Here is a 25,864-nt window from a genome sequence, read left to right as displayed (position 1 = left end):
ATGGTCAGTGATCTGTTTATTAAATTGGCTTTGGAAGACTTTAGAGAGGCAGGGCAGGATGGCTAGAAGACCGGTGACGTCGACCGCCGAACGCCGCCCGAACAAGGAGAGGGACCGACTTCGGCGGAAGTCGTGACAGATTGAGGGCATCTAGCTTAGATTGTAGGACAGTGTACAGTGTATATTACAGTGTACTGCAGTTATACTGTACTCTGACTGCAATCTTTTTTTGTATGGGTTCAACAGATGAACCGCACTTCAGAAAGGTAAACAAACAGCACTCCAACATAATGTAAAACTGATTCTGGATAGGTGTGTAAGCCTAAATGTTCACTGCAGTAAAGTTTGATGTAGAACAAAGGTTAAAAAAATTAAATCTAAGTCTCCATGTTGGGTTTGCTTAAGTGACATGCCCGAGAAACTGGTGTTTGGAGGACATGTTGCCATGGTTCGCCTCGGGCCTTCGAACCAAGCCAATATATCCTCCAAACTGTCACGCCCTGGTCTTAGTATTTTGTGTTGTCTTTATTATTTTGGTCAGGCCAGGGTGTGACATGGGTTAATTATGTGGTGTGTTTTGTCTTGGTTTTTTTTGTAGGTATTGGGATTGTGGTATAGTGGGGTTATCTAGAAAAGTCTATGGTTGCCTGAAGTGGTTCTCAATCAGAGGCAGGTGTTTATCGTTGTCTCTGATTGGGAACCATATTTAGGCAGCCATATTCTTTGAGTGTTTGGTGGGTGATTGTTCCTGTCTCTGTGTTTGTTTGCACCAGATAGGGCTGTTTAGGTTTTCATTTTGTTAGTGTGTTCATGTGTAGCTTCTTTATTAAAGAACCATGAATCAAAGTAACCACGCTGCATTTTGGTCCGCCTCTCCTTCACCGCAAGAAAACCGTAACACAAACACCAGCTTCAAAGGCATTACCACCCGTTGTATAATCCCGAACAAAGGTGTGTTAGGCAGTTTCGTGTTAATAGCCAAGAGGTTTAACTTGGCATTCTACCATCTCTGATAAAAGTTATTAAACGAGTTAATGACACAACATGGCATGTTAGGCAGAGTTAGACACAACCGGCGCCTATCAATCAAATGTATTTATAAAGCTCTTTCCATCAGCAGATGTCACAGTGCTGTACAGAAACCCAGCCTAATACCCCAAACAGCAAGCAATGCAGACGTAGAAGCACGGTGGCTAGGAAAAACTCTGCACTAATCTTACTACATACTATGAAGGAACATATGCAGAAAGCAACCAATATCAACATACTAGGCTCATTCATACTCAGAAGACGTCATATCTAATGCGGGTTGTTCCTCACCACTGGCCCTATGGGTCCTGGTCAAAAGTATTGCACTATATAGGGACACGGCCGATGTCTGTTGGAGTGTAGAGTACTTACATCTGGTCCTGGTTTTCCTGGTGGGCCCTCAGGTCCTCTGTGACCAAAGCCACCCTGTATAAAAACATGTCCAATCACACACAGTCAATACAACATATAGCTCTGGTGTAACACCTCAAGACAGACTGTGATTGGTAGATCACCGCAAGACAGTGTGTGATTGGTAGATCTTGGTGTAATACATCAAGACAGTGTGTGATTGGTAGATATTGGTGTAATACATCAAGACAGTGTGTGATTGGTAGATCTTGGTGTAACACCTCAAGACAGTGTGTGATTGGTAGATCTTGGTGTAACACCTCAAGACAGTGTGTGATTGGTAGATCTTGGTGTAACACCTCAAGACAGTGTGTGATTGGTAGCGGAGGTAGTTCAGTGATTGAAGCTGGTGTGATGATGATAACTTTGCCTGAGAACTGAAGACTTGTGTCAGCTCCCTGAGATAATGCCTAAACCTGGAAGATTAGTCAGTTGACTCAGCCGCGGTATGATTTTTTATTGAGCGGATGGTCAGGAACATAATTACAAATCATTTGTAGACTACAAATTGACATCAAGAAGCCCAAACAGATCATTTCTCACCTTGCTTACATTTGAATGCGATCACAAACTGTTTAACTCTATATTATGCGCACAAATACTTTGGAACCGATTTCTGATTTCCGTGGGCCGCCAGTTGGGGAACAATGGCTTAGGCCCTTTTTTTGTTGAGTTAGCTCCCTGTGCTAATGCCTAGGCTTTAGCTCAATGGGCTAACAGTCTTCAAGTATGTAGGTAACCAGGATTCAAACCCAGTCAAAAAAGCATCAGAGAGATGACTGATGCAGAGATTATGCATGGTTCTTACCATGGATCCGGGGTCTCCAACGTCTCCTGGGGCCCCCTGCCCCCCTGTAGGGCCCTACAAGACAGGGAGGAAAAGGAAATGATTACATATCTGTCTGTTTACTTACAGAAATGATCTCCATTAAGAATTGATGTCTGAAAGGTAGATATAGTCAGCCATCTTTGACTTACTGGTTGACCGGACTGTCCAGGAGGCCCTCTTGGTCCTGCCTCACCCTAAAATATACATGGAGACAACATACAGGGGTGTTAACCCTGGTGTCCTGGCTAAATTCCCAATCTGGCCATCAAACCATCACGGTCACCTAATAATTCCCAGTTTACAATTGGCTCATTCCTCCCCTTCCTCTCCCCTGTAACTATTCCCCAGGTCGTTGCTGCAAATCTGAACGTGTTATCAGTCAACTTACCTGGTAAAATAACAGATTAATAAAATAAATAAATAAATACAGAGACAGAGTAATGAGTGATATAGGCACAAACCTAAAGGAACTGTAATTCAATCAAGCCCACCAATGACAATGTATTAGACAGGATGCAGCTGAGGGGAGGACGGCTCATAATATTGTCTGGAACGGAGCAAATTCAATGGCATCAAACACACGAAACACATGGAAACCATGGAAACCGTGAAACTAATTCCGCTCCAGCCATCAGCACGAGCCTGTCCTCCCAAATTAAGGTAACACCAGCCTCCTGTGGTAAATACTCTACAGTATGTCTTTCCTTGTTTACAATCTACTGCCCATGGACACACACACCTAGCAAGGACTACCATGCAATGAGGTTTGTTTGGGACTTTTTTGTAGAGGACAGCAGATTTAATAGTAACTTACCCTGTTGCCAGATATCCTCCCCATCATCCCAGGTGATTTAATAGTAGCTCACCCTGTTGCCAGATATCCTCCCCATCATCCCAGGTGATTTAATAGTAGCTCACCCTGTTGCCAGATATCCTCCCCATCATCCCAGGTGATTTAATAGTAGCTCACCCTGTTGCCAGATATCATCCCCATCATCCCAGGTGATTTAATAGTAACTCACCCTGTTGCCAGATATCATTCCCATCATCCCAGCTGATTTCTCACCGAAGCCTGCTGCCATTTGAGAGACCAGCTGACCCTGGGGGGGAGAGGAGGACGGTCATTCATTCATTATCACCACGGTGTGGAAGTTCTTCACTGGTGACCACAGACTCCGTATGAAGAGAATAGGTGCAGTGTCCCCCCCTCAACTGGACAGGTACAATGAGAAGAGGGATAGAAAAGGTTTGGAAGCTCTGAGCTATCCCTACAAGCCCCCAAGTCTCTTCATGTTACTTACTTTGATGTTTTGGGGTGAAAAAGATTTCAGGTACAGCAAGCACATTCGTCCAAAAAGCTAAACAAAATACAAAATGGCTGTATTTTTTCCAAAACCAACCCTCTCAGTCAGTTTACTAACAAGTGTAGGGAGGGAAATCACTTTTGACCAGAAATGAAGGTTACAGACTGCACCAGTGAAGAGTCGGGCTGGGGAGACAGACAGACAAACTCACCCCAGGGTGTGAGGGCTGGCCGGGGGATCCTGGCTCACCAGGGTTCCCTGGGACTCCTGGTTCCCCGTCGATGCCAGCTGGGCCCTGTAAACCCTGGATTTTAGGAAACATATGCAAACACATGAGTGACAGTATTGAACGTCACTACTACAGAGATGATTCGACATGTCTACCAGATTCAACATATGAAGGTACTGAAGAGCAGTGAGTTATCTCAGGATAGTTTGTTAGTCTTCGGTCACATTGAATCGCAGTATTGTAACACGCTTCTCTAGATGTAAATGTCATGGTGTTAGACATACTTTTCTGCCCTTGAAACCAGTGTATCCTCTGTTCCCCTGAGCCCCGGGAGGACCCTGAAACATTGACACAGATAACAAGAAAACATGATCACTTCACATTATATTTTACACTAGCAGTAGTGTCTTCCCACTGTAGCGGTGGACAGAGACCGCAGTAGTAGCATCAGCTAACCCTCAATACTGACACTCTATAGTACCATCTAGTGTGGTAAAGGGAATCTGACTGAAAATTAGGAGGGGAGTGGCCAGCCAAACTTCTATACAGTATACCAGAGGAGGCTGGTGGGAGGAGCTATAAGAGGACGGGCTCATTGTAATGGCTGGAATAGAATCAATGGAACGGAGTCAAACACATTGTATCCATGTGTTTGATGTCATTGGTACAGTTCCATTGATTAAATTCCAGCCATAACAATGACCCGTATGAGAAACTTATAACATAATCATGTCAAATAATAATGTCTACAGAGTGCTCACCATTGGTCCGGGTTGACCTACTGGCCCCACGACCTGGAAACAAAAAACAAACAAAAACACTTATAAAAGTGACAGTATGATGTTTTTGATAACAGTTGTCATAATAGGTGTCAAAAGTCACGTGAATTGTTAATTACCAGATGCGCTGTCTCTGAGAGGTATGAACACAGACTTACGTAAGGGATATCACCAGGTTCACCTTTCTGACCCTGGAAATCAAATGCATCACATAACAATGTGACAATCAGCTCAGCTATTCAGGTAGCCTGGTTCCAGATCTGTTTGTGCTCTTACCAACCCCATTGTTCATTGTCAAGCCAAATACGTGTATGACAATGAGTGACAAGGAGTTGGCGTGACAACACAAACAGACGGGCACTCAGGCTAATATTCAGGGGTGTGTCCAAGTAAAAATTGGAAAACCGAAGATTGAGAATATCTTTTATCGTTACTCACCTTGAACGCCATCATTTCTTTGAGGAAGGGAAAGGAAGAAATCAGATTTTAACGTAGATCTTTCATCCTTCATTTGACATGTGATCTTCAATGACTTGATACTGTGTTATATGTTGAAACACTATGAAATCTAGTATGTTTTCCCCTCTTATCATCAGTCAGTGAGACACCTCCAGGGGATCCAAACTTAATCGCTACGTTTCACACTTGGGTTTCCGTGCAACACCTTGCAGTCACAGTTCGTCTGAGGTAATGATGTAGACATGTGAGCCCCGCCCTTTAGACATATAATTCATATATATGTTTAAGCATGTATGTATGTATGTATATATACATATCTCACCTATCCTCCTGTTAGCGCTGGAGAAGCTGTCACACACAGGGCAGCACTCTCCCTCAGGGATGGTCACCTTCTCACAGTTCCCCACCATCTCACACTGCACCTCCTCACAGATGGTGGTTCCACTGTCACACACACACACCCTGCACGGCTCTGGGGTCCACATGTCGTTGTGGGCGTACACCTGCCCGTTGTCCCTGCAGCTCTCATCCTTCTTCTCCTCTACTGAGTCATGGAGATTGAAGAACAGAATATGAATCAGACATAGGTCCTATTAGAAAATACTGAGAGAACTGAGAGGATATAGTGAGTCTGAAATTAGAATGTTGTAAGAAATGTAACAACACCATTAATCGAACGCCATTCCATCATGACCATGAGGAATAATTCTCTTAGTGGGCACTTGAAATTGTAAAACATGGATCAATGTAATGTGGTGAGAATGTAGTCACCTGTTTTGATCTTTGGTAGCAGATTATCCCAGGTAGTAGCCTGCTGGCCCTGGGTTCCTGCGGCCTCAGAACACACAGGGCAACATTCTCCCTCAGGGGTGCTGGTGTCCTTACAGGCTAGGTCTTCACATCGGATGTCTTCACAGGTAATAGTCCCCAGGTCACACACACAGATCTTACATGGCTCCGGGTTCCAAATCTCGTTGTTGCTGTAGACTTTGCCGTTTTCGGCACAGCTGTCTTCGTGCCCTGCCAGAGTAAGTAAACAGCATTTACACACGTATCTTCACATGTTATGTCCTCAACCCATATGAGGTAAGAGGTAGAATAACCCTCTACAATAACACCAGGAAACAACACCACCATGTTTCTGGGATTTTCAGAGATGACAAAAAACATGAATGATCATTTCTGGCCAATAGAATCAAGGGGATGTTTAGGAGGCCTGATGAGGGATGAGAGTTTTTAAGGACCATGTGACCTGATGAGTGTCCATGTGACTAAATTATTAGTCTAGTAAATTGTGTGTTTCTTCTATGGCCACTAGGTGGCAGACTGAAGAGCGAGAACACTGTCCCAGAGTGTGACAATCTCACATTTACTATAATGTGGACAATGTGGTGTTGGTGTCATTGTGTTTAGGTACACGTCCAAAATTCTGTTAAATCAAGTATAGCTCACTTGCCACAAACTCGCCAATGCGTGAAGCGTTCAGTTTAGGGTTTTTATGAAGAATATAACACATTAACACCGTCTCAGATTGTCCCCAGGATAGAATGTCCTGACCTACTCTTTATGACCTACTCTTTATGACTAGGTCAGGACATACTCATACCTACTGTTTATGAGTAGGTCAGGACATACTCATACCTACTCTTTATGAGTAGGTCAGGACATACTCATACCTACTGTTTATGAGTAGGTCAGGACATACTCATACCTACTCTTTATGAGTAGGTCAGGACATACTCATACCTACTCTTTATGACCTACTGTTTATGAGTAGGTCAGGACATACTCATACCTACTGTTTATGAGTAGGTCAGGACATACTCATACCTACTGTTTATGAGTAGGTCAGGACATACTCATACCTACTGTTTATGAGTAGGTCAGGACATACTCATACCTACTCTTTATGAGTAGGTCAGGACATACTCATACCTACTGTTTATGAGTAGGTCAGGACATACTCATACCTACTCTTTATGAGTAGGTCAGGACATACTCATACCTACTGTTTATGAGTAGGTCAGGACATACTCATACCTACTGTTTATGAGTAGGTCAGGACATACTCATACCTACTCTTTATGAGTAGGTCAGGACATACTCATACCTACTGTTTATGAGTAGGTCAGGACATACTCATACCTACTGTTTATGAGTAGGTCAGGACATACTCATACCTACTGTTTATGAGTAGGTCAGGACATACTCATACCTACTCTTTATGAGTAGGTCAGGACATACTCATACCTACTCTTTATGAGTAGGTCAGGACATACTCATACCTACTCTTTATGAGTAGGTCAGGACATACTCATACCTACTCTTTATGAGTAGGTCAGGACATACTCATACCTACTGTTTATGAGTAGGTCAGGACATACTCATACCTACTGTTTATGAGTAGGTCAGGACATACTCATACCTACTCTTTATGAGTAGGTCAGGACATACTCATACCTACTCTTTATGAGTAGGTCAGGACATACTCATACCTACTGTTTATGAGTAGGTCAGGACATACTCATACCTACTGTTTATGAGTAGGTCAGGACATACTCATACCTACTCTTTATGAGTAGGTCAGGACATACTCATACCTACTGTTTATGAGTAGGTCAGGACATACTCATACCTACTGTTTATGAGTAGGTCAGGACATACTCATACCTACTGTTTATGACCTACTCTTTATGTTTCTATCATTTTCAGTGAAGCTCTTCATTGTCAAAATGTGAAGTTAAAGATTTTTCCTCCGATGTCTAATTATGAATCTTGGAAGAAGCTCATACCAAGGGTGTAGTTGCGTAGGGTGATTGCTCACCATAAGAGCAATTTCACAATTTTCTATGACAAAATAGGAAGTTCGTCATTATAAATCATTACGTTACTTATCAAAATTACATCTCCCCAGTTGTCATTTGAAGTTGTGAATTCTAGGCCCACATCTAAATATAGTCGACATAAGTACTGAGTAAGACAGTGACGTCATGTAAGTCCAAACCAGTAATATAGACTAAGAAATCAGACTTTCCATTCAGGTTCTGGGCTTGATGTTATTTTTGTACCTTTATAAATAGGTGCCTACGTTGCTCTTCCCACTTCAATGAGATCCCTGAGACTAAAGTTCCCTGACGATAAGAGGAAGATGATACACAGCACGATGACACAGAACAGAAGCTCTTTTCACAATTCATCTGTGAATCGGGGAAACATCGCTCCAATACAGATGCTGCCTGGAAGCAAGAAACAACCCAAGCACCTCCCATGGCATTATCTAGGCGGGGTGGTGGGGCCTCTGTTGGAAACTAAGGGAGTGAAACTAGGAGAAACACTGACCACCTGCTGCAGTGCTATATGTAGTATCCTTGCGGAATCTCACTTTTATAAACTTAGCCAGTTTTATATGAAAAACGTAACTTCTAAGTACTCATTATGTGGGCGAGCTTCTCCCCAAGAGAGAAGCTACTTTTCAAAAGCAGGAGTTATTTCAGGGAAAACCACAGCGGCCTATATTATAGGTTATGCTTAGCATGTGCCTGTGGCTGGACTGTATTTCTGAGCCAGCCATGAGAGGCCACACCCAGCTAACTCCACAGCCATGGAATCTAAACGCTTCATCATATGGACCAACTTCCATTTACAAAATGTTATAACATTATTAAGTCAGCTGTACCCAAGTGAATAATGTAAATGAATCAATAATATGTATATTGACTTCACCAACCCGGGGGTTATTATTAAATCCATTATATTCAGTGTTGATCACTATAAAAGTGAGGCCTGTGGTTACTGTAAATTGAATCCATTTGTGGTTTGCACATGGACCAAAACACCGTTCCTCTTCAGTTAATTATCCAATATGGCCGCCTGCTATAACTTCCCACTACACACTGACCTTCATGTCACTGTGTTGCTCAGCTGTGAAGTCAGGTGAAAGTGATCTTGGTGTTATATTATCAAGCACTATCACACATTGTCCAATAGTATACTGTTTTACAACTACAGAACATGGGGGAACATTTTGGAAAGTATGGTGTTCATGTCTTTTTCACTGTAGCGTTAATCTGCTCAAACAATGCACCACAAAAGGTTGTTGGCTTGGGGAGGACGGGCTCGTTGTAATGACTGGAGCGGAATCAGTGGAACGGTATCAAATACATCAAACACATGGTTTCCATGGTTTCCAGGTGTTTGGTGCCATTCCATTTGCTCCGTTCCGGCCATTATTATGAGCCATCCTCCCCTCAGCAGCACACTTACTACACAATACCTGTGACTTTTTACACTAACACGTTTTCTATAGCAACATGGGCCTAAACCCCCAAGCAGCAGGTGTGACCTACTGGGTTTGAACTCAGGTTGCCTGCCTGCAACAAGTCTGCTTCCACCCGCTGAGCTAAAGCCTAGGCATCAGCTTGGTTGAGCTAACATCTATCTGGAGTTCACCTATCGGATAGGATTAAAGACATAGATATAGAATGAATAGAACGAATGAATAGGACGAATCATTGACTTGAACGGGAACTCCCGTTCTATTCATTCTGTTTCTATGCATTTCATCTTATCCGATAGATGTAATCCGGACAGATAACTTTTAAAAAGCCGGGCCCAGGTGGCAGGTAAAGTTAGGCCTACTTATCACCTGACTGACCTGTCGCTACACAAGCAGACACAAAATGACAAGGAGAGAAACCAGACTCAATAATACGTTTTGTTCCCCACATCAGTAACTTACATCCTTCGCTGTTCAAAGACAGCATACTCCTAAAGGGTTATAGGCTTTGTGGATGCCGACAGTATGAAGCATATTCATACCCAGCATGCATCATTTCACTGGGTGTGTCCGGTCGCTCTCTGGCAAACCCCTAACCAAAATCAGTGGCCTGTTTTGGTCCGTCCCCACATCATTATGGCCACGGCGCTCTACAACCCTTCATTCAGCCTTGCACTGAAATAGCCCAGCCAGTCAGCCAGCCAGTCAGCCTGTCAGCCAGCCAGCCAGCCAGCCAGTCAGCCAGCCAGCCAGTCAGCCAGTCAGCCAGCCAGTCAGCCAGCCAGCCAGCCAGTCAGCCAGCCAGTCAGCCAGCCAGTCAGCCAGCCAGTCAGCCAGTCAACCAGCCAGTCAGCCAACCAGTCAGCCAGCCAGTCAGCCAGCCAGCCAGTCATGCACACAACACCACTTTAACACGTAGTCTGTCTCAGAGGGATGTATTTTTGTTGCTGTTATTGTAGAGAAGAATTTGTTCCTAACTGACATGCCTTGTAAAAACCAAATAAAAATATGGATTCTATCCATGTATGTATGTTTGTATCCAGACATTTCTGAGAGAACCTATCCCATTCGTTTTATTAGAACACTTTATTTACTCTCTTGTAAAAAGCTACAATATGAACAATGAGAAAATAGCATCCATTAAAAGTGTTGATTTTATTTTCTGTTTTTTGGGGGGTGTGATGTTGAGTACAAGGCCAACGTGGTCCAGAGACTGGGTGGCCTGTAAACTGGACTGAACTTGCTGTGAGTGAGCGATATGATGGTACTTATAAAACAAACCACTTCCTACAGTAAAAAAAATAAAGACACATTTTAGTACTTTATATTTCATTGTGAGAAAATAATTGTGATATTGAGGCGTGTAAACTGAACACAAACTTAAAACAAAAAAATAAAGACACATTTTAGTACTTTATATTTCATCGTGAGAAAATAATTGTGATATTGAGGCGTGTAAACTGAACACAAACTTAAAACGAAAAAATAAAGAAAAAGAAAAGAAAAAATAGAAAGATAGAAAAGGAAATATGAACGTTGCTTATACAACGCCTATAGATGTTCAATAAGGCCCATAAAAGTATCAAACACATAAAAGTGTTGCATCCTCTCATTGACATGCTTGGTCTATCCTGAGAAGGGTTGCAACAGTAGGGTATATTACTCTAAACGTTCGAGTACTTTACCAGTAAACTAACAGAATGTTGGTAACTTTCAAGGAATATATGGAATCTTACCAGATGACATCTAGGGGCCTTTTTGGGTACTTCAGATTATAACAGGTGTCTGTAATTATCTCTGTCCCTCTGTGTGGCTTATCACATGTAAAATATATATACAGTATATATATATATATATATATATATATATATATACATGTCTAATAAGATGACTTTTAAAATAAAAAAATGGAATGACAAAACTGTAAAACATCTGAAATATAAACCTTAGTGAATATCATTTGTGTTTAATGAGGGTTGTTTCAGCATGAAATATTATGTATATATTTTTACACACTTGTATTTATTTTACTATGTCAATATGTCTTTGTTGTAAATGTTTTGTGGCCAAACTGGTGGCAGTTGTGAAAAAAGACAATAGTTGGAAGAGTTGCAGAGTTAATGCCATTGTTGGTTAGAGGCTTTCTTCATTAATTATGCTCTTTTCTCTTGAACCATGTGGTCTATCCACTAGAAACTCATGGACAATATGGACACAGATATAAAAAAATGAATATTATATATGAATATATATTTTTTTTAGTATTCAAGTATACATCACCAAAGTTACCATAGATTGCCATAGATCACTGAAGATTCCAGTAACTTTGTTATATTACGGGTAGCTTTGCAACCCTAATCCTTTGTTCCCAGAGGGACTTTTACAAAATGTGTTCCCTGTGGACTCAAGATCTCCATGGAAAAACAGTAATTCCTGTACTCTGCTGCAGTTCTGTGGAACGGGTTACCAAGCAACCTGAAAACTGTCTTCAGAGAAAAGCTTTAAGGTGCCACTTAAATAATATCTGAGAAATAGTGTGTCGGTGTGATTAGAGGTGTGATTAGAGGTGTGATTAGAGGTGTGATTAGAGGTGTGACTAGAGGTGTGACTAGAGGTGTGATTAGAGGTGTGATTAAAGGTGTGATTAGAGGTGTGACTAGAGGTGTGATTAGAGGTATTCTTTGATGAGGCGACTCCTAAACGGGCACCTCTGTGCTGTTGATAAGGTTGATATAGTAGTAATTGATTATACTGTAGTTTTTAAATTGCATTGTGTGTGATGTGTCAATCTTGACCACCCGCCATCTACCTGCCGAAGAGGACCACAGCAGTCCACCACAGTGGACGCATCATAATACCCATAAAAACAGGGTTTTTCCACCATTAATTTTCCACATTGTGAATTCTACAAAAAATTCCAATGAATAGTGTGTTTGGTGTAGGCTTAGCTTGGCATGACGTTTTGATAGCCTGGTCTGTGTTTGGTGTAGGCTTAGCTTGGCATGACGTTTTGATAGCCTGGTCTGTGTTTGGTGTAGGCTTAGCTTGGCATGACGTTTTGATAGCCTGGTCTGTGTTTGGTGTAGGCTTAGCTTGGCATGACGTTTTCATAGCCATGTAATTCTCTCTTGGTCAATTTTATCAATTATTCAATTCAATGTGACATCTGTAATGTCGTCTGCGCCTGACACAGCCTACGACTTCTAATTATTAAATCAATTAAATCAATCAATTAAAAAAATGTAGAACAAAAAGTTAAACACATGAGCAATTCATATCACTCAGTACAAGCAATAGCAATCAACACAATCATCCGTCAGTCAGACCATAAGTCATGCAGTGCAGCCCCGTCCACTCACCTAGGTTGACATCCTGGCTGGTCACTGTCAATACCGGAAACAGAGATATAGCCAGACATAGAATAATCCTGGAGAGCACAGAGGTGGCCATGTCTGCACCTGAGACAGGCACCTTCCCAACACACGTACAGGGCAGAGAGGAAGACGAGAGGAGAGGAGGATGAGAGAGCTAGGCTAGCGTTGCAGTGCACAGTACCATCCAGTAATATCCAGGTAGCCTTGAGAAGAGAAAATAACTGCCTGAACTAGACCAGAGAAACAGTCTCTCTCTCTCGCTCTCTCTCTCTCTCTACTTCTCTCTCTCGCGCCACCTCACTCTCTCTCTACTTCTCTCTCTCTCTCTACTTCTCTCTCTCTCGCGCCTCTCTCTCACTCCCTCTTTTAAAGGGTTGTCTAACCTCTAATTTTCTTCCTTTTTTCCTGTGCTCTCAGTCTCAGACAGCCAGCATTCAGCAGATTACTGAAAATAGAATCCATTTCTGATTACAGATGACATTATAGTAACAGTAAAAGGCCCTATATATAGGATGTCATGTGTGTCATCCTAGAGCTCTGACGAGGAGGAGTAGTAGGAAGGATCGGAGGACCAAAATGCAGCGTGGTATGTATCCATAATATAATTTAATGAGACTGAATACAAAAGAACAAGAGAACGGGCGGGCGGCTCTGGCAGCTCAGGACAGACGGGCGGCTCTGGCAGCTCAGGACAGACGGGCGGCTCTGGCAGCTCAGGACAGACGGGCGGCTCTGGCAGCTCAGGACAGACGGCGGCTCTGGCAGCTCAGGACAGACGGGCGGCTCTGGCAGCTCAGGACAGACGGGCGGCTCTGGCAGCTCAGGACAGACGGGCGGCTCTGGCAGCTCAGGACAGACGGGCGGCTCTGGCAGCTCAGGACAGACGGGCGGCTCTGACAGCTCAGGACAAGAGGGCGGCTCTGGCAGCGCTGGACAGGAGGGCGACTCTGGAAGCGCTGGACAGGAGGGAGACTCTGGAAGCGCTGGACAGGCGGGAGACTATGGAAGCGCTGGACAGGCGGGACACTCTGGCAGCGCTGGACAGGAGGGAGCACCTAGAGGGAGGAGACGGAGAGACAGCCTGGTGCGTGGAGGAGGCACCGGATGGACCGGACCGTGGAGGCGCACTGGAGGTCTCGAGCACCGAGCCTGCACAACCTGTCCTGGCTGTAGCCCGGCCAGTGCGGCGGGGTGGAACAGACCGCACTGGGCTGTGCTGGCGAACTGGGGACACCGTGCATAGGGCTGGTGCCATATACCCCGGGCCGAGGTGATGCCGGCTTCATAGCACCTGGCCTAATGCCCACTCTAGCCCGGCCGATACGAGGCGCTGCAATGTAGCGCACCAGGCTAGGCCTGCGCACTGGGGACACCGTGCGCCTCACGGCATAACACGGTGCCTGCACGGGGAGTTGGCTCAGGTCTCCTACCTGACTTAGCCACACTCCCCGTGTGTCCCCCCCCCCAATACATTTTTGGGGCTGCCTCTCGTCCCTGTTGCGCTGCCGTGCTAACTCCTCATAATGCCACCTCTCGGCTTTGGCTGCCTTCAGCTCTCCCCGGGGGCAGCGATATTACTTGACATTGTGAAGGCATTCACAGACGTTTATTCATTCCATGTCCCCATATGGTCATTTGCACAGTAATACGTATTTGTGTCCCGCTTGTCTTATCTCTGTAATAGCCTACCTGGGTAGTCATTCTGACCTTTAGAAAGGACCTTCTATTCCTGGTCTGTGTTCATGGACCAGTGTGAATACAGACATAGTTTACACTGTGGAAACCACACCCATTTCCCACTTTTTAAAAAGTCTCATAAATAAACATTACGTAACATTTCCCAGCCAAACAGCGAAATTACAAGGAAGGCAAGGTCATAACATAACATATCCTGTATGACCTTTGGGTGGGGAAAGCCTTGGTCTAGAAGTATTAACCTCCCTGTAACATGTAGACTAGTCTATTATTGGTACCAGACACAACCACAAGAAATGTACATTTGAACATAGACACCATAAAGACCACCACTCTTCTTGCTATTTGTCATGCTAGTTCACAACACAGGAAGCAGATGTTTCACATGCTACTCTGCTATTTGTCATGCTAGTTCACAACACAGGAACCAGATGTTTCACATGCTACTCTGCTATTTGTCATGCTAGTTCACAACACAGGAAGCAGATGTTTCACATGCTACTCTGCTATTTGTCATGCTAGTTCACAACACAGGAACCAGATGTTTCACATGCTACTCTGCTATTTGTCATGCTAGTTCACAACACAGGAAGCAGATGTTTCACATGCTACTCTGCTATTTGTCATGCTAGTTCACAACACAGGAACCAGATGTTTCACATGCTACTCTGCTATTTGTCATGCTAGTTCACAACACAGGAAGCAGATGTTTCACATGCTACTCTGCTATTTGTCATGCTAGTTCACAACACAGGAACCAGATGTTTCACATGCTACTCTGCTATTTGTCATGCTAGTTCACAACACAGGAAGCAGATGTTTCACATGCTACTCTGGTACTTGTCATGCTAGTTCACAACACAGGAACCAGATGTTTCACATGCTACTCTGGTACTTGTTTCATTAGTCCATTGTTGATATAGTCCCGAGTGGCACAGTGGTCTAAGACACTGCATCTCAGTGCTTGAGGTGGCACTACTGACACCCTGGTTCGAATCCAGGCTGTGTCATATCTGGCCCTGATTGGGTGTCCCATAGGACGGCGTACAATTGGCCTACATCGTCTGGGTTTGACCGGTGTAGGCCGTCATTGTAAATAAGAATTTGTTCTTAACTGACTTTCCTAGTTAAGTAAAAAAATGCATGTCAGCAATCAAGTTTTCAAGATATAGAACTTTCATCATGTTGACTGTATCATACCTTCTGTATTATGAAAGTTAAATGTCTTGAAAACCAACAACATTTGGGACCACACCAATAGATAGCTTTTTGGTGGAGTTTTCCTTTGAGTTGTGTAACCCTGATCCATTTAAATTTGATCAGATTCCCTAACCAGCTACAATTAAACTGTTGATACTTACACCAATATCACTTTTCAGCGCTCAGGGCAGCATTATTGATAGACATCTAGGGCCTCAAAGACAGAGTAGCACAGGAAGTACTGCATAACCCATTGGTGAGCTCACTGGTCACATGACAGGAAGAATGAAGGCAACTACCTGTCCAATCACGTTATGGGACAGCTTGTCCCTATATCCCCTTACATGGTGTCTCCATTATTCATTAGCCCTGAGCTGCACAGCTGAATGACTCTACCTGTTTGAGAGACATCTATTCAGAACAACTGTCCACCTGTGCAGAACTTCCCAATGTGAACTCACCAAAGACAAGAAAAAGAGGAAAAACGTGTTTAATAGTGTAAACTAAAGGATTCACATTTGCCTGGACAGCGGACACTTACAGTATACCTGTTGCTGCCTTGCATTTCCAGCAGTGACTCCTGCACCCGTCTGCTGTTCCTTGGTCACCGGTATGTTCGCTGCGGCGACTAAGAACTTTGTGAAGCAGGTGGGAGACACAGGTCGGTTGATCCCTGTACCGAGCCTGAGTGAGGCTGACCGCTACCAACCCCTCAGCCTGGTCACCAGGAAGAGGAAGAGACACTTCTGGAAGAAAACCAAGTACGCCTCAACCCCCTTCTCCCTGAAAGACATCCTGGTGGGGGAGAAGGAGATCACAGCAGGTAGAGTCCAGTGAGGGGAGGAATGCATGTTTATCAGCAGCTATTAACGCCTATGTCATTCATTATAGAGCATTATGAATAGCTTATAAGGTATTATAATGGGCTTATAATGCATTATAACTGTCTTTCACTTTGAAAAAGTAAATAATGTGTTTCTGCAGATGTAAAGCTAGTCTCATACAATATCAGCTGCCTTTAACAATGCCTTTAATTCCATTCAAACAGGGGTGTCGTCGTACCAGCTCCTGAACTATGAGGACAAGTCTGACGTGGCCCTGAACGGTAGATTAGGGAATCACCTGATGAACGACGTGGGGTTCAACATCAGTGGTTCAGACTCTGTGGCTGTCAAAGCATCCTTTGGGATCGTCACCAAACACGAAGTAGAGGTCCCAACTCTGCTCAGGGAACTCAACTCCAGGTACACTGCAGGTGGTGGAAAATAGCTTAGAATTTAATCAATTTCATTCTGGTTTTGTTTCTGATAAGATATTACCAAGGGTCATAATGGTGATGACAAACAACTAATATGTCAGGTAAGTTAACATATAACTACAATGATTAAATGTCACTATTTTGACATAACTACACTGATTAAATGTCACTATTTTGACATAACTACAATGATTAAATGTCACTATTTTGACATAACTACAATGATTAAATGTCATTATTTTGACATAACTACAATGATTAAATGTCATTATTTTGACATAACTACAATGACTAAATGTCATTATTTTGACATAACTACAATGATTAAATGTCACTATTTTGACATAACTACAATGATTAAATGTCATTATTTTGACATAACTACAATGATTAAATGTCATTATTTTGACATAACTACAATGACTAAATGTCATTATTTTGACATAACTACAATGATTAAATGTCACTATTTTGACATAACTACAATGATTAAATGTCACTATTTTGACATAACTACAATGATTAAATGTCATTATTTTGACATAACTACAATGATTAAATGTCACTATTTTGACATAACTACAATGATTAAATGTCACTATTTTGACATAACTACAATGATTAAATGTCACTATTTTGACATAACTACAATGATTAAATGTCATTATTTTGACATAACTACAATGATTAAATGTCACTATTTTGACATAACTACACTGATTAAATGTCACTATTTTGACATAACTACAATGATTAAATGTCACTATTTTGACATAACTACAATGATTAAATGTCACTATTTTGACATAACTACAATGATTAAATGTCACTATTTTGACATAACTACAATGATTAAATGTCACTATTTTGACATATCGAGAGCTTGGGACTATAAGTTTCTATCTGTATTTTAGTCAACATGTAGTTATTGAAACAGCCTTGTTCTGTTCAATGTTCTCTACCTATACAGTAGTCAGTTCAAAATTGCTGACACCATTCAAACCAATGAGGTTTCAGAACTTTAAAGCCAATTATCTCAGAATCATCTTTCTCCAGATGGAACCAAGCTGTCGATATTCTAATGAGACCATGTTGGTTGTATATACTGTATATTACACCTGGACAGTAGAAGTCTTTCTGACACAGGTTTGTGTTCTGGTTTCTTTCCACTATAGGAAAGTGGATCTGGATCACTGTCTGATTCGTCAGTCCAAAGAAAGTGGGCGGAGTGTTCTCTGCATTGTCATGGAGAGCATCCGTACGACGCGTCAGTGTTCTCTCACTGTCCACGCTGGCATGAGACGGACGACTATGAGGGTAAATACACACCTACACACACAGTACACACACACATACAATACGCACACCTACACACACGGTACACACATGGTACACATAAGGGTACACACACCTACAAACACACAGTACACACACACACAGCACACACACACAGTACACACACACATACAGTACACACACCTTTACACCGTACACACACACAGCATACACACAGACACAATACACACACCTACACACCACACTCACACACAGTACAATACACACAGAAACACTGACATCTGACACTCTCAGCAGGTAATGGTTGAATGGATGAATGCCTTGTCTCACCTATCTGACTGGTGTTCTACAGTTTCAGATTGATGATGGTCAAAACCCCAAAGGTCGAGACAAGGCCATAGTGATCCCAGCTCACACCACCATCGCATTCAGCATCTTTGAACTGTTTGTTCGATTGGATGGACGACTTGGTGAGACAACCACAACAAACACACTTACACTTGACTCACTCACTCACTCACTCACTCACTCACTCACTCACTCTCACACACACACACACACACACACACACACACACACACACACACACACACACACACACACACACACACACACACACACACACACAAACATAGTTCCCCTTCTCCTGATCAGATATCTGTGTAAGCCCTGAGTCGTTGGGCGGATTTGAGAAGGAGCTGATCAGAGAGCAGCTGGGTGGTTTCATTGGTCGATTCTCTATGGGACGGCTACGCAGGTTCCTGTCTGGGATTGTGTACGGAAACCCCTTCAGAGCAGGTAGGAAGGAACCTTCTTTCATCTCTTAACCTTTTACTGCAGTGGGCTGAATCTGGGTCACACAGAGTGATTCTTTGTAGTCTTAAACACATCTACTTTGAAACAAAAGTATACACCTCACACACATAGTTATGGGCTTAAAAAAATAGAGTCAAAATGCATCCCAAAATTACACTTTAAATACATCACAGAAGACTGAAATATAACAAAACTGTTTGACATAGAAACACAGGATTGTCTGTGTTTAAAAAAACAAACATGTTTATTAATTATGAAATTATAAAAATATGAATGAGGCCACTAGGTCATTTGACTGCAGGAAATAGCTACACCTCCTCCTGTTCTTATCGTAGAGTAAATCTAAAAGACTAGAACAATCTGACCTGATCTAACCAGTATAATGCTGTATAAAGAAGCTACATCTCCCAAAGTGGTCTGATCTTACCAGTATAATGCTGTATAAAGAAGCTACATCTCCCAAAGTGGTCTGATCTTACCAGTATAATGCTGTATAAAGAAGCTACATCTCCCAAAGTGGTCTGATCTTACCAGTATAATGCTGTATAAAGAAGGTACATCTCCCAAAGTGGTCTGATCTTACCAGTATAATGCTGTATAAAGAAGGTACATCTCCCAAAGTGGTCTGATCTTACCAGTATAATGCTGTATAAAGAAGGTACAGCTCCCAAAGTGGTCTGATCTTACCAGTATAATGCTGTATAAAGAAGCTACATCTCCCAAAGTGGTCTGATCTTACCAGTATAATGCTCTATAAAGAAGCTACATCTCCCAAAGTGGTCTGATCTTACCTGTATAATGCTCTATAAAGAAGCTACATCTCCCAAAGTGGTCTGATCTTACCAGTATAATGCTGTATAAATAAGCTACATCTCCCAAAGTGGTCTGATCTTACCAGTATAATGCTGTATAATCTTAAGGATCCGCCCCTTTTTCACCTAAAATGACACACACATACCCATGAGCTAACTGCCTGTAGTTCAGGACCTGAAGCAGGATATGCATATTCTTGATACCATTTGAAAGGAAACACTTTGAAGTTTGTGGAAATGTGAAATGAATGTAGGAGAAAATAACACATTAGATCTGGTAAAAGATAATACAAAGAAAAAAACATGTGTTTTTTGTTTTGTTTGTACCATCATCTTTGGAATGCAAGGGAAAGGCCATAATGTATTATTCCAGCCCAGGCACAATTTAGATTTTGTCCACTGGATGGCAGCAATGTCTGTGCAAAGTTTTAGACTGATCCAATGAACCATTGTATTTCTGTTCAAAATTTTGTATCGAGACTGCCCAAATGTGCCTAATTGGTTTACTTAATAATTTTTCTAATTCATAACTGTGCACTCTTCTCAAACAATAGCATGGTATTATTTCACTGTAATAGCAACTGTAAATTGGACAATGCAATTAGATTAACAAGAATTGAAGCTTTCTGCCAATATCAGATATGCCTATGTCCAGGGATTTTGTTTTTTTACTGACAACCTCATGCTAACCGCATTAGCCTACGTTAGCTCAACCGTCCCGTGGGGGACCCACCAATCCTGTAGAGGTTTTAAAGAAGGTACAGGTCCCAGAGTGATCTAATCTTACCAGTATAATGCTGTTTAAAGAACAATTGTTAGCTCCATATTTTTGAGAAGAATATACACCCAGGGATCCTAATAAAACACCAATAAAGAGTATAAACATATATAAACACAAACCAGTGAAGGCTGGTGGGAGGAGCTATAGGAGGAGTGGGTCATTGTAATGGAATAAATGGTATGGCGTCACACGTGGTTTCCATATGTTTGATACGTTCCATTAATTCCATTCCAGCCATTACAATGAGGCCGTCCTCCTGTAGCTCTTCCCACCAGCCTCCACTGACACAAATGCTAGTGAAAGCACAGGGTAATGTAAAGATAATGAGTGAAAGCAAAATAATCCCTGCACATTTTCCGATGTTCCAGTGACACTCTTATCCTCATCCTTGCTTTCCCCTACTCAAGACGACAGGACGTTTGAGGAGCTCACCCACACCCACTCAGACACCTACATGGACGACGTAGTGACAGACTACTATGAAAAGGCAGCCAGCATGACGGACGTCTCCTCCACCTACCTGAGAGGGGACTCCCACTCCCGTGTCAACCTCCTCAACCACAACATCCCCAAGGGCCCCTGTGCCCTGTGTGGCCGGGGCCAGACACCGAGGGAGACGGTATACGGCTGTCTGGAGTGCTCCACCGGCGGGCACAAGTACGTCAGGCTACACGTGGTGCCTTGTTTCGACCTGTGGCACAAGACGCTCAGCTGAAGAGATGGACTCAGGAAGAGAGAGGGAGGAAGAGAGAGAAAGAGGTCATCCCTGATTAGGCATACAGTACCTAACTAATAGCCCTGTGCCATACTGACAGTCAGAAAACTGGGGCTGGCCAATGTCTGTAGTACTGTATCTTATTTGGAGCTGCCCTCCACTCCCCCTCAATGGATCCTCCCAAGTGACTCCCTCCGTTAGTCTACATTAGTCTCTACTCTATTCCATCTCTATTCCAACTATTTCATCTACACTTGACCTTGTTTTGGCCTCATTCTGCTGGTTTCAAAGTGTGTCATCAGGTCTTTTGGGTCATCACCTGACGTTCAGTGTTTGTAGTGGGGTGTTTTGACCTCATCAGGTCAGTGGGACATTGTAATGGTGAAAAGATAGTGAAGAGGCTGAAAATCTACATTCATATTGCCATGGTTACATGACATGGATTCTCCTTTGTTGTTATGTTTTTGTGACATTTCGTTTTCTATGGCTGGATTATTTATTTTTAAATAAAGATTGAGGTTTTCTCTGTAGCATAGACTGTATCTCTGTAGAGTCCTCGCATGTACAGTACATGGATCTTTCTGATTGGACGCTAGAGGGCTCTGTAAACATATCCAACAACTGTGGTTCCCGACAAAAACCACAAGGTGTCGATAAAGACCAACTCCTAGTTTTTTCTCCAGCTAACACCACTGTATTATTGAACTTGCTTTATCAAGTTGATTTATCAAGGGAGAAATTGGAGATGCCCCCGCAGAGAACCACTGGAGCTCAGTGGGATTATAGTATAGGTTTCACTGTCTTACATTCTGAATTGGTCATGAATAAGTCCATGGTGATAATTGGTCATGAATGAGTCCAGGGTATTATTGGTCATGAATGAATCCAGGGTGATTTATTGGTCATGAATGAGTTCCGGGTGATAATTGGTAATGAATGAGTCCAGAGTGATGATTGGTCATGAATGAGTCCAGAGTGATGATTGGTCATGAATGAGTCCAGGGTGATGATTGGTCATGAATGAGTCCAGGGTGATAATTGGTCATGAATGAGTCCAGAGTGATGATTGGTCATGAATGAGTCCAGGGTGATAATTGGTCATGAATGAGTCCAGGGTGATAATTGGTCATGAATGAGTCCGGGGTGAAAGTTGGTCATGAATGAGTCCAGGGTGAAAGTTGGTCATGAATGAGTCCAGGGTGAAAGTTGGTCATGAATGAGTCCAGAGTGAGAGTTGGTCATGAATGAGTCCAGAGTGAGAGTTGGTCATGAATGAGTCCAGGGTGAAAGTTGGTCATGAATGAGTCCAGGGTGAAAGTTGGTCATGAATGAGTCCAGAGTGAGAGTTGGTCATGAATGAGTCCAGAGTGATGATTGGTCATGAATGAGTCCAGAGTGAGAGTTGGTCATGAATGAGTCCAGGGCGATAACTAATGAATGAGTCCATGGTGATAATTGGTTATGAATGAGTCCAGGGCGATAACTGATGAATGAGTCCATGGTGATAATTGGTGATGAATGAGTCCAGAGTGATGATTGGTCATGAATGAGTCCAGGGTGAAAGTTGGCCATGAATGAGTCCAGGGTGATAATTGGTGATGAATGAGTCCAGGGTGATAATTGGTCATGAATGAGTCCAGGGTGAAAGTTGGCCATGAATGAGTCCAGGGTGAAAGTTAGTCATGAATGAGTCCATGGTGATAATTGGTGATGAATGAGTCCATGGTGAAAGTTAGTCATGAATGAGTCCAGGGTGATAATTGGTGATGAATGAGTCCAGGGTGATAATTGGTGATGAATGAGTCCAGGGTGAAAGTTAGTCATGAATGAGTCCATGGTGATAATTGGTGATGAATGAGTCCAGGGTGAAAGTTAGTCATGAATGAGTCCAGGGTGATAATTGGTGATGAATGAGTCCAGGGTGATAATTGGTGATGAATGAGTCCAGGGTGAAAGTTGGTCATGAATGAGTCCAGGATGATAATTGGTCATGAATGAGGGAGATAAACAGGACTATCTGTAGGATCACATCTGATTACCTGTCACTGTGAAAAACTATAATCCTGAATGATTCAGTCATCATGTGTTAAATGAGTGATAGAATGAATCCCACTGGGAAAGACATGACAGCATGGGGACGAGGAGAAGGATAGAGGTTTGGAGAAACGGACAGATGGGACGTGACAGAAACCTGGGCTGTGATGATGTACTGTGAAGTCATGTGAGTTCTATAATTATATATCCCTCCACTTTAAACTAATCTAATACTTCTGAGAGGGACGGACGGGGCAGAATCACATGGATCTGCTTAGACAGGACACATTCTTGCAGGCAACACACACACACACATATACATGCCGAGCATAGCACGAAAGAAAGAGATTGTGTGTGTAGACTAGAGAGACAACATGGAACGAATAGGGAGAGGGAGAAGGAGAGGGAGATGAAGAGGGAGATGGAGAGGGAGAGTAAGAAGGAGAAGGAGAGGGAGAAAGAGAAGGAGAGGGAGAGTGTGAAGGAGAGGGAGAAGGAGAGGGTGAGAGTGAAGGAGAGGGTGAGTGTGAAGAAAAGGGAGAAGGAGAGGGTGAGAGTGAAGGAGAGGGTGAGTGTGAAGGAAAGGGAGAGGGAGAAGGAGAAGGAGAAGGAGAAGGAGAAGGAGAAGGAGAGGGAGAAGGAGAAGGAGAAGGAGAGGGAGAGGGAGAAGGAGAAGGAGAGGGGGAGTGTGAAGGAGAGGGAGAGGGAGAGGGAGAGGGAGAGGGAGAAGGAGAAGGAGAAGGAGAAGGAGAAGGAGAAGGAGAAGGAGAAGGAGAAGGAGAAGGAGAAGGAGAAGGAGAGGGGGAGAGGGGGAGAGGGAGAGGGAGAGGGAGAAGGAGAAGGAGAGGGAGAGTGGAGGCTATTGGACAGTGGGGATTCAACATCAGTGTTAATGGAAGCTGACGGCTCTCTGACGTGATGAATCTGGAACACACATCAGTGTTAATGGAAGCTGACGGCTCTCTGACGTGATGAATCTGGAACACACATCAGTGTTAATGGAAGCTGACGGCTCTCTGACGTGATGAATCTGCAACACACATCAGTGTTAATGGAAGCTGATGGCTCTCTGACGTGTGATGAATCTGCAACACACATCAGTGTTAATGGAAGCTGACAGCTCCCTGATGTGTGATGAATCTGCAACACACATCAGTGTTAATGGAAGCTGACGGCTCTCTGATGTGTGATGAATCTGCAACACACATCAGTGTTAATGGAAGCTGACAGCTCCCTGATGTGTGATGAATCTGGAACACACATTGATTAGAAAGAAATGGGATCTTTGGCACCGGAGGCAACACTAACAGGGGAGTGACAGAGACCACACTAACATGGGAGTGGCAGAGACCACACTAACAGGGGAGTGACAGAGACCACACTAACAGGGGAGTGACAGAGACCACACTAACAGGGGAGTGACAGAGACCACACTAACAGGGGAGTGACAGAGACCACACTAACAGGGGAGTGACAGAGACCACACTAACAGGGGAGTGACAGAGACAAAACTAACAGGGGAGTGACAGAGACCACACTAACAGGGGAGTGACAGAGACCACACTAACAGGGGAGTAATAGAGACCACACTAACATGGGAGTGGCAGAGACCACACTAACAGGGGAGTGACAGAGACCACACTAACAGGGGAGTGACAGAGACCACACTAACAGGGGAGTGACAGAGACCACACTAACTGGGGAGTGACAGAGACCACACTAACAGGGGAGTGACAGAGACCACACTGACAGGGGAGTGACAGAGACCACACTGACAGGGGAGTGACAGAGACCACACTAGCAGGGGAGTGACAGAGACCACACTAACAGGGGAGTGACAGAGACCACACTAACTGGGGAGTGACAGAGACCACACTAACTGGGGAGTGACAGAGACCACACTAACAGGGGAGTGACAGAGACCACACTGACAGAGGAGTGACAGAGACAAAACTAACAGGGGAGTGACAGAGACCACACTAACAGGGGAGTGACAGGGACCACACTAACAGGGGAGTGACAGAGACAAAACTAACAGGGGAGTGACAGAGACAAAACTAACAGGGGAGTGACAGAATCCACTGACAGGGGAGTGACAGAGACAAAACTAACAGGGGAGTGACAGAGACCACACTAACAGGGGAGTGACAGAGACCACACTACACAGGGAAGTGACAGAATCCACTGACAGGGGAGTGACAGAGACCACACTAACAGGGGAGTGACAGAGACCACACTAACAGGGCAGTGACAGAGACCACACTAACATGGGAATGACAGATAGCGAGAAAGAGGGAGAGAGAGCGTACGCCTTCACTATGGTGAATCACTTAAACAATACAGAAATACACTACGGAAAAAGAAGGAACAGCACGTCAGAAATCAGCTCAATGTAATTGAAGAATCCATTGACTCTAACCACTTCTGGGAAAATTGGAAAACACTAAACAAACAACAACACAAAGAATGATCTATCCAAAATGGAGATGTATGGGTAAACCACTTCCCCAATCTTTTTGGCTCTTTAACAAAGAACAAACAGCAAAAACATATACATGATCAAATAC

At 43.4% G+C, this 25,864-nt stretch overlaps 2 protein-coding genes across 3 annotated transcripts in view; one reads left to right on the top strand and one right to left on the bottom strand.

The window, feature by feature from the left end:
• Positions 1–13,033, bottom strand: part of LOC110497058 (collagen alpha-2(V) chain) — a 40,337-nt gene extending 27,304 nt beyond the window's left edge. Inside the window, exons 1-12 of one of the 2 annotated variants that reach the window (XM_036951855.1) lie at positions 12,676–13,033; positions 5,812–6,060; positions 5,363–5,584; positions 5,020–5,036; positions 4,740–4,772; positions 4,564–4,596; positions 4,087–4,140; positions 3,785–3,877; positions 3,292–3,369; positions 2,419–2,463; positions 2,249–2,302; positions 1,402–1,455 (exon numbers count right to left, since the gene is read on the bottom strand). In XM_036951855.1, coding sequence (XP_036807750.1) covers positions 1,402–1,455; positions 2,249–2,302; positions 2,419–2,463; positions 3,292–3,369; positions 3,785–3,877; positions 4,087–4,140; positions 4,564–4,596; positions 4,740–4,772; positions 5,020–5,036; positions 5,363–5,584; positions 5,812–6,060; positions 12,676–12,766 — 1,023 coding nt within the window. In that variant the 5' untranslated portion in view covers positions 12,767–13,033. The remainder of the gene's footprint in view (positions 1–1,401; positions 1,456–2,248; positions 2,303–2,418; positions 2,464–3,291; positions 3,370–3,784; positions 3,878–4,086; positions 4,141–4,563; positions 4,597–4,739; positions 4,773–5,019; positions 5,037–5,362; positions 5,585–5,811; positions 6,061–12,675) is intronic. The other variant, XM_036951856.1, reaches the window with a different exon arrangement.
• Positions 132–21,793, top strand: pjvk (pejvakin). Its single transcript, XM_036951863.1, has 7 exons — positions 132–266; positions 16,157–16,408; positions 16,634–16,829; positions 18,019–18,160; positions 18,492–18,609; positions 18,794–18,937; positions 20,956–21,793. The coding sequence occupies exons 2-7, from the start codon at positions 16,198–16,200 to the stop codon at positions 21,261–21,263; spliced, it is 1,119 nt and encodes a 372-aa protein (XP_036807758.1). The 5' UTR covers positions 132–266; positions 16,157–16,197; the 3' UTR covers positions 21,264–21,793.
• Positions 21,794–25,864: the final 4,071 nt, after the last annotated feature.

This window comes from Oncorhynchus mykiss, chromosome 18 (assembly GCF_013265735.2).
Source record: "Oncorhynchus mykiss isolate Arlee chromosome 18, USDA_OmykA_1.1, whole genome shotgun sequence".
Classification (NCBI taxonomy): domain Eukaryota; kingdom Metazoa; phylum Chordata; class Actinopteri; order Salmoniformes; family Salmonidae; genus Oncorhynchus; species Oncorhynchus mykiss.
The sequence above is the reverse complement of the archived record's forward strand: the minus strand, read 5'-3'. Positions and strand labels throughout refer to the sequence as shown.